This window comes from Gymnoscopelus braueri (genome assembly GCF_963280865.1).
Source record: "Gymnoscopelus braueri genome assembly, chromosome: 9".
NCBI classification, from domain to species: Eukaryota; Metazoa; Chordata; class Actinopteri; order Myctophiformes; family Myctophidae; genus Gymnoscopelus; species Gymnoscopelus braueri.
Genome location: NC_137610.1, coordinates 25,997,017 through 26,009,180, shown reverse-complemented (window position 1 = coordinate 26,009,180; position 12,164 = coordinate 25,997,017). Strand labels below are relative to the sequence as shown.

General features: G+C 42.2%; 1 protein-coding gene across 1 annotated transcript in view; it reads right to left on the bottom strand.

Annotated features, from left to right (window-relative positions):
- osbpl5 (oxysterol binding protein-like 5) overlaps nt 1–12,164 on the bottom strand; it is a 106,719-nt gene that overhangs the window by 26,080 nt on the left and 68,475 nt on the right. Inside the window, exons 5-8 of the mRNA XM_080436743.1 lie at nt 6,796–6,876; nt 6,064–6,165; nt 5,651–5,854; nt 4,950–5,152 (exon numbers count right to left, since the gene is read on the bottom strand). Coding sequence (XP_080292869.1) covers nt 4,950–5,152; nt 5,651–5,854; nt 6,064–6,165; nt 6,796–6,876 — 590 coding nt within the window. The remainder of the gene's footprint in view (nt 1–4,949; nt 5,153–5,650; nt 5,855–6,063; nt 6,166–6,795; nt 6,877–12,164) is intronic.

The following is a 12,164-nucleotide window of genomic DNA, read 5'->3' as shown; positions in this document are numbered from 1 at the left end:
GACAAAATAACCACCCAAATTGTTAAAAGTTAACAATCTTATAGTTATATTGTATTAATCATACAGATTGGACGAAATCTGATTTTATTCATACTTTTTTTTCAAGGCAAACTAGATTTTTTTAAATTCCACACTTTTCCAGATTCAAATTTCAAGACCATTTTTGACATCTGAGACATCTGTTGACATGTAAATAAATAGTTTTAAAAAGGTAACACAAAGGAATTGCACAGTGACGACATCACGAGTGGAGGAAGTTTGCTAGTTGTGCATACTGTATTGACTTGGTACTTGGTATAATATTGACCTATAGACGTGTATCGTAAATGTCTAGCATTCAAAACCAGATGTACTTACTGTACTTGTGATGCTCTAGAAGCCTCTCTACAGTCAAATGTGAAATTATATTGATCATATTGTCTCTTTCGGGTGGAAACCTCATATGTCCAAAACTGTTCCTTTTCAGGATTCAAATTCAAAGCGGCAAAAGTAGCAGATCAACAAGCTCAAAACACGGCGAGCTTGTAGATCTGCCACTTTTGATGCTTTTGTGTGACGCTGTAGTATGATCAAGTGGGGCGTTAATTTACGAAAAAACACAAAAAGTTAGAATATGGAGATAAGAGGTTTCTGCCCGACATCAACGATATACACTCACAGGCCACTTTCCAAACGCACGTTATCTTCTAATCAGCCAATCACATGGCAGCAACTCAATCCATTTAGGAAGCACACAAGGTCAAGGTACTGTACTTTGATGATATGATATTTGATATATGATCAGAAAAACAGAAAAACATAACAATGTTTAGCAAAATAACTATGAATCACTCCTATATTTTCAAAATTTTCTTTCAAACCCCATTTGGAGGAGGTGGATTATAAGGCACTTGGGGCAGAGCTGTTTGGCAGGCTGTGATGTACTACAGGTGTTGTAGAGGCAGCTCTGTGTAGAAGGGGGCGTTCAGTCGTACGTCAATACTTCTCTATCGGGTGGAAACCTCATATGTCCAAAACTGTTACTTTTCAGGATTCAAATTCAAAAGCATCAAAGGTAGCAGATCCACAAGCTCGAAACGCGTCGCTTCGCGCCGCGTTTCAAGCTTGTGGATCTGCTACTTTTGATACTTTTGTGTGACACTGTAGTATGATCGAGTATGGTGTTAATTCATGAAAAAACAAAAAGTTAAATAATGGAGATAAGAGGTTTCTGCCCCGACAGCAAGGAATACTTCTTGCCTTGCTTTTTCAATGACGTCAAACTCGTTCTCCTGGCCCACGCTCTCTCTCCCCCTGTGGTATAAACTTAGTAGCCGTACTGTCTGACTGCTCTAAAAACGCCATGAAAAACACTCTTGCTTGAACGATCAATACATTGTTTTGTTGAAATTATGACCACACTAGAGGATAGGATATGCCCGAGATTCACTCCAGATCTAGGCTGGGGTACGGCACTAATAAGTTTATGAATGGAGCTGATTGACATGCATTCTCTCCCACACACACCTTATTCACAACAAAGAATTAAGACTGAGAAGTGTGAGTGAAACAATCCAAATGCTGCAACGTTAGTGCAGCGGTTCTCAAAGTGGGGCCCGGGGACCCCCAGCAAAAAATAGTAATTATAGCGTCACTATGATTTTAACCACTTTCACCATCTACTCTTATAAAGGGGGAATTGCTACTTCCGCGGCTGACGCCCACAGCAATTCCATAGCAATTCCATTCATTTGCACCTCTCGCCTGCTGACGCCATACCCACAGCATTGATTTCGACTAAACACAACAACTACATCGGACCTCTCAACACAAAACCAGCCACAACGTGCACGCTGAATTTACGGGTGGCGTAGGGCACCTCTCATTGCTCACTACATATTTTCCACCTCGCAACATAATTAATTCCACTCACCACATTACGAGCACAACGGAAGGGGAAACAGTTTCGCACCGTTTACCGTGCGCACCACCGAACGCCAACGGCCACAGCCGAAACAACACGAAGCAGCGGCCATTGAAATCAGCCGTCTTCGCTCGCAAAAGTATGTAAGGGATAATGCATGGGTACGTAGTCATTATTCACATTTAAAGCCCTTCAGGGCGATTAACCACCATTATCCCGCTTATTACACGACGTAGGCCTAATAATAGAGCCCTGTGCGCGGCTAGCGGTCCGGCCGCCCGTAGGGCGGACGGACCTCTAGTGTTTTATAATTTAGCGATTCAAAAATAGCAGATATACAAGTACACAGCTGCAAGCTTCTATTTTATTTTAAAAAATTAAATACATTTTTAAATACATTTTTGAATATATATATTTTTTTACACAAATCTTCTCTTCTGGGGGGCCCCTGGCAAAAAAAAAATCAGATGGGGGGGTCCGTAGCCAAATGCATATACATTTTGGGGGTCCTTGGCACAAAAACGTTTGAGAACCAGTGATGTATTGACACTGTATCTCTCTCTAATGTGCTTATGAATGGAGCTGTTTGACATGCATTCGCCCACACACCTCATTCACAACAAAAGAAGACTGAGAAGCATGAGTGTGAAACAATCCAAACGCTGAACATTTGGAAGCCAGTCAGTCTGGATTCCAGGCTATGTTTGTGCTACTAGTTAGGGAAAGTTAACCACATTTTTGACCAATCTGCAAAATAAATGCTTACCAATAGCTTTAGACACAAATGTGTTCATAAAGGTGTCTACTAATGCCTCTCAAGTTGTGCCAACCCAACTACCATGAGAAAATTGGCCAATATGAACTTGTGGGATGTCTAATTATGGGTTTGAATCCATTCCAACCATTAGTTTTTAGTAAAAAATTACTCCTGGTTGGCAAAAGGGCCTACACTGTGTGGAGTTTGCATGTTCTCCCCGTGTCTCTCAGGGTAGTTAATACCCTCACAAAAATATGTAGTAATCCTAGTCGCTATAACGCCTCCCCCAGCTGGGGCGCCTGATGGAGGAGAAGGGAACTGGTTGGAATAACGTGTTCCTTCCACGCGCTACGTCCAACCAGGGAAACTCCCCCCTGTCAGGTGACAAGAAGGTCAGTTGGCTCTCATGCATTGAAGGAGGCATGAGCTCGGCCCTGGCCTCCCTAGGCTGGTGAGGGGAGTGTAGCGCCCAGGATCACTTAAAAAATTGGCACCGGGTGAAAAATAAGGGTTACAAAATCGCGGGATAAAAATTTATAACATTACACTTTGTTGAGTGGTATATTTTGATTATTGGGGTTCTTAGAAAGCCAAATAAAGATATCACCATTTTCTAATGTGCATAATTAGCTAATTATTGGACGCTATTAGCGTTAGTATTTTTGCTAATAATTGATACAGGTGATCTGAGCGTAGGTGTGCTTGCATAGCTGATGGTACCATCGGGTTGCAAGACAAAAGACATCAGTGTCAGTGAACTCAGTCTAGAGATTTGTTGCCCCTCTTCAGACAGCATCCAGGCTGTGAAGGTCAGGATTATCCAGCCTCTTTGTGCGAGCTACCATTTCAGTGGCCTTGTGGTTAGAGCGTCAGCCCTGAGATTGGGAGGTCGGGGTTCAATTTCCTGGCCGCGTCATACCAAAGACTATAAAAATGGGACCAAATGCCTCCCTGCTTGGCACTCAGCATCAAGGGTTGGATTGGAGGTTACGTCCCCACGACACACGTGTCCAGTGGGTGTACTTGTACATCATGGTCGGGGGATGTACTTGTACATCAAGCTGACTCACGCTACTGCCCTATGGGCCACATGGTTCGGCAAGGCGTACAATACTTGTGCGAGCCATGAGGATTTTGTACATCCATATAGTTTGAGTAGATATCCTGCCTTGAAGTGACTATGAAAACTTTGGCTTTCCCTTGAAAGAGTAGGAGGGCTTTCTTGGCTAAATAGACATATTTGATCCTGTTTGACAGGAACTGTTTTGCTGAAACTTTCCCCAATGGTGAGTCGTCTTCCACATGGCAAGTATTGAAGGCTTGCCACCATGGAATCTCTTCCGTGTGGCCTCCTTCAGTAAAGATGGGAGATTGTAGTGGTCATACACTACATTGATCTCCTGATCTACCTTCTTAGTTTACACAGGATAACCATCACTGGTAGTATTTTGTGGTTGCTGATCAGCATCGCTAAAGTCATCAGTAGTCCTCTCCTCTCCTCGTTGGACAGTTTCTTGAGTATGTTCATGAGCTGCTCTTGTCTGTGCATAGCGGGTCACCACTCACTGTGAAGAGGGCACATATGTGGGCGCTGCTTCTTTCAGATTGATCTCTGACCATCCTTCAATTCACACCTGGTCAGCCAGTTTTTGCTGGCTATATAGCGTAGCTGTATCCTGGTTTCAGCTTATCTATTACATCATTTATGCCAATTATGCTATTGACAAAGGGTTGCACGATTTAGTTATGGCAAGGTAATAATGTCTGGACATGTAAACATAGACTTAGAGCCAGGAGTCTTTTTTTTTTTACCAAAAACTAATGGTTGGAATGGATTCAGGACCCCAAAAAAAAACATAATTAGACATCCCAAAAGTTCATATTGGCCAATTAAAAAATGTCCAGTTTGTTTGCCCAGGCCCTCCGGGTACCCCAACTTTGATTGACTGCCACAAAGTTTCCCATGGGAGTTGGGTTGGAACAAATTGAGAGGTGTTAGTAGACACCATTATGAACACATTATTTTGTGAAGAAAGATATTGGCAAGCATTTATTTTGCAGATTGGTCAACAAAAAAAACTAACTAGTCAAGACAGATTCTGCTAACAGCAGAATCTGTCAGCAACACTGCCCTAAACATGTAGTGTTGCTGTTAGTAGGAATAAACACAGAAACACCCGAGAGGAAGTGGGCTAAGAAAGGGGAGGAGCCAAACCGAGGTGGAGCCCCCAGAGGCAAAATCAAAAGGGGGTATTTTTTACTTAATGGGTTCCCAGATTGGCTACTCACTGCAGCAGGTCGTTGTCGCTGAGCGAGGCGGTGCTCATGTCTCCCTCTCTCCTGGGGGTGAGCTTATAGAGGCTTGAGCAGCTAAGAGCCAGCTCCAGGGCGTCCATCCAGCACCGGCCGTCCAACTTGGACGCCGCTCTGAAGATCAGGTAGTTGCTGGGCAGAGGCTGAGTGATGGAGCCCACGTTCTCACCTTTGGGACCCTGGTGGCGATAAAAAAAGAAAAGAAACAATAATCAACCACATTAATTGTGTATTTGCCATTGAACATCGGAACATTAAATCTAATTTACATTTCTGTTTTTCCTTTTAGGCTTTGCAGACAAAAATATAATCAAAATCTGATCAAAATAAAGAAATGTATTATGGCTCAATATTGAATACATTTATTCAGAAGTACATTTTTCAACAGATAAATGTATACAGATGAATGGAAAACTATTATTTTATTGCAAATATAATTGCTACTGTCACAAATAAATGCGATTAGGCGATTATGTAATAATGTGTCTCTGTCGGGTGGAAACCGTTACTTTTCAGGACTCAAATTCAAAATCAGCGAAAGTAGCAGATCTACACGCTTGCAGATCTGCTATTTTTGATATTTTTGTGAGACGCTGTAGAATGATCAAGTAGGGTGTTAATTTACAAAAAGAAAACACAAAACGCATTGTGACAGGCCTAACAGGGGCAATACTGACCTTGACGGTCCAGATGGACTTGTTGAGCGGGTGGTAGAGCTTGAAACAGAAGCCGTCCTTCTTGGAGGGCCTCTCGATCAGCTTGCAGGCGTTCAGCAGGATGGTGCCCACCCAGTGGTCTGCCTTGGGGCTCTTGTAGATCAGGAGAACCCCCGGCCTCAGGGCACACCACAGCTTGGTCCAGCTCTTTAGAGAGCCTCGGATCTGAAGCCAGACGCATAGAAGTTTTAAAAAACGGTCACCCATTTACAAGGTTTCAAACATGAAAATCAAACATGGAAAATAAAATAATGCCAAGGGAAAGACTCTGGAATCCAGATGACTGAAACCATGACATAAACTGAGAACTTCTAATCAATGTGATAGTGGAATCTTTTGTTTCATGATGTTATCATGTTAATACTGTGCCGTACCTTTAGCCAGTTGGACATGATGATAACAGTGGGGTCCTTCAGGGCAGTAAATAACTCGTTGGCTGCCCGTTTCTTCTCCGTACGGTAGTTCTGCTTCTGGACCTGTGGCATGATGCACAAATACACCTTCATGAATCATCACTCTCAGCCTGGCAGGCCCCCATGTCCTACCAACAGCCACCACTAGGGGGGAGTATAGTCAAAGGAGATTTCGTGCAGGAGTGGCTTGGGTTGTTGTCACAATAATTTTGAATGCAATTCAAAAAGAAGATACAAAAAAACTAAAACAAAACAAAAAACCTAATCAAACTGAATCAAATTGAAACCACATAAATCAAACTGCTGGTCACATTATCGTCAAACACAGTAAAACAAGTAAAGCGTCAAAATTATTTAAACCACTTAACCTTATACTTTGGCTATTCAAAAGTAGCAGATATACAGCTTGCAGATCTACTATTTTTTAAAATCTGTGAAATTCTTATATATATATAATAAATAAATGATATATATAAATTATGATAATTTTTTAAGTGAACATTTTGAACTCCCTGCCTCAAAATATTTTTCAGGTGGGGGTCTGCGGCCAAATACATATCAAATATATACAGCAATTTGACATCATGCAAAGTAAAAACACTTGTGAATCTGAGAGTGTACAGCTGTAGCCAAATGGACCCAGTCATTTCACTGTGTATGTTGTGACATGGGGAGGAGATGTGACTAGGGTACCTTCAGAGACTCCTTGCGGTCCAGCTTGTCTGTGGGGGAGGTGTCGTCCTTCTCCACATCATTGAACAGCTTGGACTCGGACTGGAGGGTACAGAAGGGTGGGGGTCAAGGTCACATATATGCCACAAATATACAGGGGCAAAGGGCAATAATGCGCGCACACACACACACACACACACACACACACACACACACACACACACACACACAGTGTCACACACACAGTGTCACACACACACACACACACACACACACACACACACACACACACACACACACACACACAGGCATCAAAAGTAGCAGATCTACAAGCTCGAAACGCGGCGCGAAGCGACGCCCTTTGAGCTTGTAGATCTGCTACTTTTGCTGTTTTTGAATTTGAATCCTGAAAAGTAACAGTTTTGGACATATGAGGTTTCCACCCGACAGAGATGATATGATATATAGATACTGGTACATACGTACAAACGTATTCATACATGCATACGTATTCATACATACCGGTACATACATACAGATCAGCTATTTTCATTTCTTTAAAAGCTATTTTGAAAATACGGGGGTCCGCAGCCAGAGGCCAGAGGTTTGGGGACCCCTCATCTCATGTAGAATGATACTGTAACATGTGTACCACATCACTGCTTTGTCTGATAAGTGTCTACATGGACTGGCTCCTCCTCCAGTGTGGGAGGAGTTTATCCACAGGAAGAGAGACACTGGACGTGGCAGTAGGTCAGACACCAGAGGAGGACTGTGAGCTCCACCGTATAGGCAGACCGCTTTTAGACAGAATGTCCTCTCCATCAGGGGAAGCCTACGATGTCACTCTAGGACAGCAGATGTGAGCCATCCGGCTTTTAAAAGTAAAGTGGGCAGGGAAACATTTACTTACATAGGAGCCACACAGTGGAACAACCTCCAAACCAGTGTCAAACTGACAACCAATCTGAGGTATTTTAAGCAGCAGACAAAAGCAGGTCTATTTGAAAAGGTTCCCCTATAGAGGGTCAGTACTAGACTAGGGAAAGATAAGGGAGCACTTGTTCGTATCTCGTATGTATGTACCGTATATTTAATGTCATGTGTTTTGTACTGTAATGTATTGTAACTTGTATTGACTGTTAAATGTGAGAGGACCTCAACGGAATTAAGTCTCAGGACTTTCTTGAGTAATCCTCGAACTGCTGTAACCATGTGGTTTTGCTTTAAAAAAAGTGGTTTTCAACCCTTTTCATATCAACGTCCATTATTTATTCGGCGTTCGAGCCATGGACCACCATTTGATGAGATTTAGACTCTCAGACCCAAAACTTTGAATATTTTGTTATCGTTGGATAAGATTTTGTCCAAATAACAATTCCTCTACATTCTCTAATTGTGTGACTTCTTGTAAATTAAGTAATGCAGATGTTTATAATTTAACTCTTGAGAGCGTAAAATGAAACCAAATGGACCTGTAAGGGTCCATTTGGTTTCTGGGGACCACCTGGAAACTCCTCAAGGACCACGGGTGGTCCCCGGACCACTGGTTGAGAACCACTGCTCTATGGGAAAGCCTCACCTTGTGTAGTTTTAAAACACAACTAAAACAATGGTTAAAAATGTCTCAAACATCTGACCACTGATTCATTTAAAATCTTAAAAGACTTAAATTAGGTATTGTGGTGTATTTGTACGTTGGACTACGGCTGGAAATGAGCATCCAGCGAAATCTGGCATATTTACATAAAATCATGTGTATTGATTGAAATGTTCATTAAGATGCACTGTCCCGGAAATAGATGAATAAAGTAAATAAAGTAATCATGCTGTGGTCAGCCAGGACTGCAGCAGTCATGTGGTGTTTGTGAGTGACTCGGTCTGACCCTAGTTGAACCATCAACCCAATGACCTGCAAGCTGAGATAGCTGGGGGCTTAGCGACACAGAGCACTGTAGCATCCAATATTATCCAGTCCGTCAGTCAGTCAGTCAGTCAGTGAGTGGTGGAAAAAGTACTCCATGTTTTACTTAAGTAAAAGTATCAATACTGCAATGTAGAAGTACTCTGTTACAAGTAAAAGTCAGGAATAAAAAAATTACTTGAGTAAAAGTACAAAAGTATTGGTATCAAAATGTACCAAAAGTAAAAGTACTAAAATGTTTGAAAATAGCTGATCTACAAGCTCACAACACGTATTGTTTTGCCAAACCCCGGCACCAGCCACTTAGTGTTGACAAGAGGGACTTTTCTCTAGCACAGCAGCACACAGTGATGGTACGTGATGCATGATGGGACTCAGCTGCGTCGAGGCTTCCATTGTCCCAGGAGAAGGGCTTCTGGGGCCAAAGGGCCGGAGACTGATGCAGCTGCGTCCCCGCATCACCCTCTGACGCCCAAGACATGTGAGGCCCGGGATGAAAGGATAACGGAGCGCTGAGGAACAGACAACAGCCAAGCGCTGAAGATGACCCGAAACGACCCTTGCGGTGCCCGTGTCCACACACGAAGCAAAACGACTCGTCCGGTGCTGCCAAAGCGGTTTATGGAGCGGAGGAGCACTTTGTATGTCATGTTCCAGAGCGCTCACACGCAGCGTTTATTCAAGGTTCACTTTATTTGTCATTTACATGCTTGCACATGAAACGAAAATCGTACTCAGGACCAGCAGTGTACGATAAAATAACTATCAATAAATACAAAATAAGCATAACATCCTAAAGTGCAGTGAAGTAAAACTAAGCAGCATATTAAAAACAGTAACATCCAGCATTTATCAAAAAGATAACATGGCAGCATGACATACTATATAACAGCACGGCAAGGCAGAACAGCGAAAGTGCATTTATTGGGGCATAGTGTTCATCAGTCTAACAGCCCCTGGGTAGAAGCTGCATTTAAGCCTTTCAGTTCTAAGCGTTGATGGATCGCAGCCTCTTGCCCGAGGGGAGCGGGTCAAACAGTTTATGGGCCGGGTGAGTGGGGTCCTCCATAATGCGGGCCGCACCGCTCCTGCACCTGCTGACGTAGATGTCCTCAATGGACGGAAGACCGCTGTGGGTATTGATGCCCGTGAAACGTTAAGAACCTATCAACCGTGTGCTGTGCTCATGCCGTCCTGTGTCATCTGCGTAATTAGCACAAATAGCCCCTGCTCATTATGCTAGGGTGGGATGGCTCAGGGTAGAGGACAGTAGTACAGCAACTTGCAATGGGCCTGGTTTTCAAGACACTCAAGGGACCAGTGCCCATGTAGCTGTCAAACTACTTCAAAAGAGTGAGAAACGGCCACGGGCACAACACCAGAGGGAGCTCCACTGATCTCATTCCCCCCAGATTCTGCATGAACATGGGAATGAATTAATTATACTATTATATCACCAAAATGTGGAATGCCCTACCTATGACAGCTATCAAAAAGTGTTACTCCCTATCCTCCTTCAAAACCGCCATAAAAGAGCACCTGTATGCAATTTGCAACTGAACCCAGACAAGGGCCAAAATGCCAAAATAAATTACCTCCCCACAGTTTTTCTGTAAATATATTTGTATTGCTCCTAGTGTTGATGATTTTTTTAATAGTATTGTATGTCTTTATATGTCTTGATGAATTGAATACATAGGACCACAATGGAAACAAGCCCTCAGGGCTTTTTGTGTTATCCTTTCAGCATTATGGTATAACTTTAGATCTGTACTTTTTGCGAACTGTTAGTTAATTATTTAATCAATCAATCAATCGTTAACACAATTGTACAGCTTTGTTGATTAAAGGCCCATTTATTCTCCCTTTATGTAAGTCAGTTTCAAACAATCTACCCGTTACTGCTCACATACTGTACTCTATGCATGGACACAAATGGTGGTTGTGGGGGATGTTGTAATAATGTACCTTATTTTCTGTAATGACGGGATGAAATTGCATCATATAAGTATTACGTTTTAACATTTCTCACTGGGAACCTGACAATGTGTCGATACTCTATTGAACCTTAATCTCATGTATGTACAATGCGTTGATACTCTATTGAACCTTAATCTCATGTACAATGCTTGATACTCTTCAGCACCTTTAATATCTAATCTCATGTACATACTGTACCTTGCTGCTATGTGGGAGCTACCGAAGTGCTACCACCTTTATGTCTAACCTCATGTACATACTGTACCTGCTGGTTTATGTGTCTAACCTCATGTACATACTGTACCTGCTGGTTTATGTGTCTAACCTCATGTACATACTGTACCTGCTGGTTTATGCTATGTATACACATGACATCTGACCTCTTCACTTTTCCTGATCTTTCCCTGTAAAGTTATTTTTTGTTCCCCCATGCACTGTCGTGCCTGATTTGCCTGGTGTGAAACAGTGAAATGAGGCCAATTCACACTTGGCAAATCCCCACCTTTGTCCCTGACAATGCTTGGACAATCCATTGATGTGTCAATGGCAGGCTTTCTGAAACCTTGGAATGTCACATCTGTATCTACAGTACGTTTACAGTTTAGGCATTTAGCAGACGCTCTTAATCCAGAGCGATTTACAGTACGTAGAACAAATGACATGAAAACAAGGTCGAATGCAGTGATGAAAGAAGTGCTCACATGTTTTACTTAACTCATTCACTGCCAATGACGTTCTGCCAATGACGCTCTTTGCTAACCTATGAGTCACCATTTGACTCCCAGTGAAGCAGTGAAGCAGCAAATCACGTGATCGCAAAAAAAAAACATCCATATTCACTTACATTCTAATGGATTTGGAAGAATGCCTTTTTCTCTGCTTTGAGTGCTTTCTGTTGCTTTTTTGCGAAAACATTCTACATTCAACTGCCAATAACTATGGAACGGATGATCGCGGCGGCACGAAATATATATATATGGCAGAAGTGGTTAATGTATGTACGGTAATGTATCTAAATCTGCAAAGTAACTAGTAACTAAAGCTGTCAAATAATTGTAGTGGAGTAACAAGTACAATATTTGCCTCTGAGATGTAGTGGAGTGGAAGTCAAAGTATTGAAAATTGTAAATACTGAGGAAAGTAAAAAATACCTCAGAATTGTACTCAAGTACAGTACTTGAGTAAATGTACTTAGTTACTTTATACCACTGGTCAAATGTAAGCTATGTGACGTGAAACATCCAGCCGTCAGTTAGTTCTCTGTGGGGTCGCAGTGTTGTGTTGACAACGTGCATGTGAAACCATGGTGCTACCACTAATCACAACCATGGAAACATGGAATTCGTGATCCAGTCCTATAAAACGTTACCACTGGAATTGAAAAGATCTAAGAGGAGACGGTACAAAGATCTCCACAAAAGCTTAAAGCGGCATTATGTAAAAAAGAAAAGAGAAAAAAAAGTTAATTTTTTTTTTCCTGTATGGT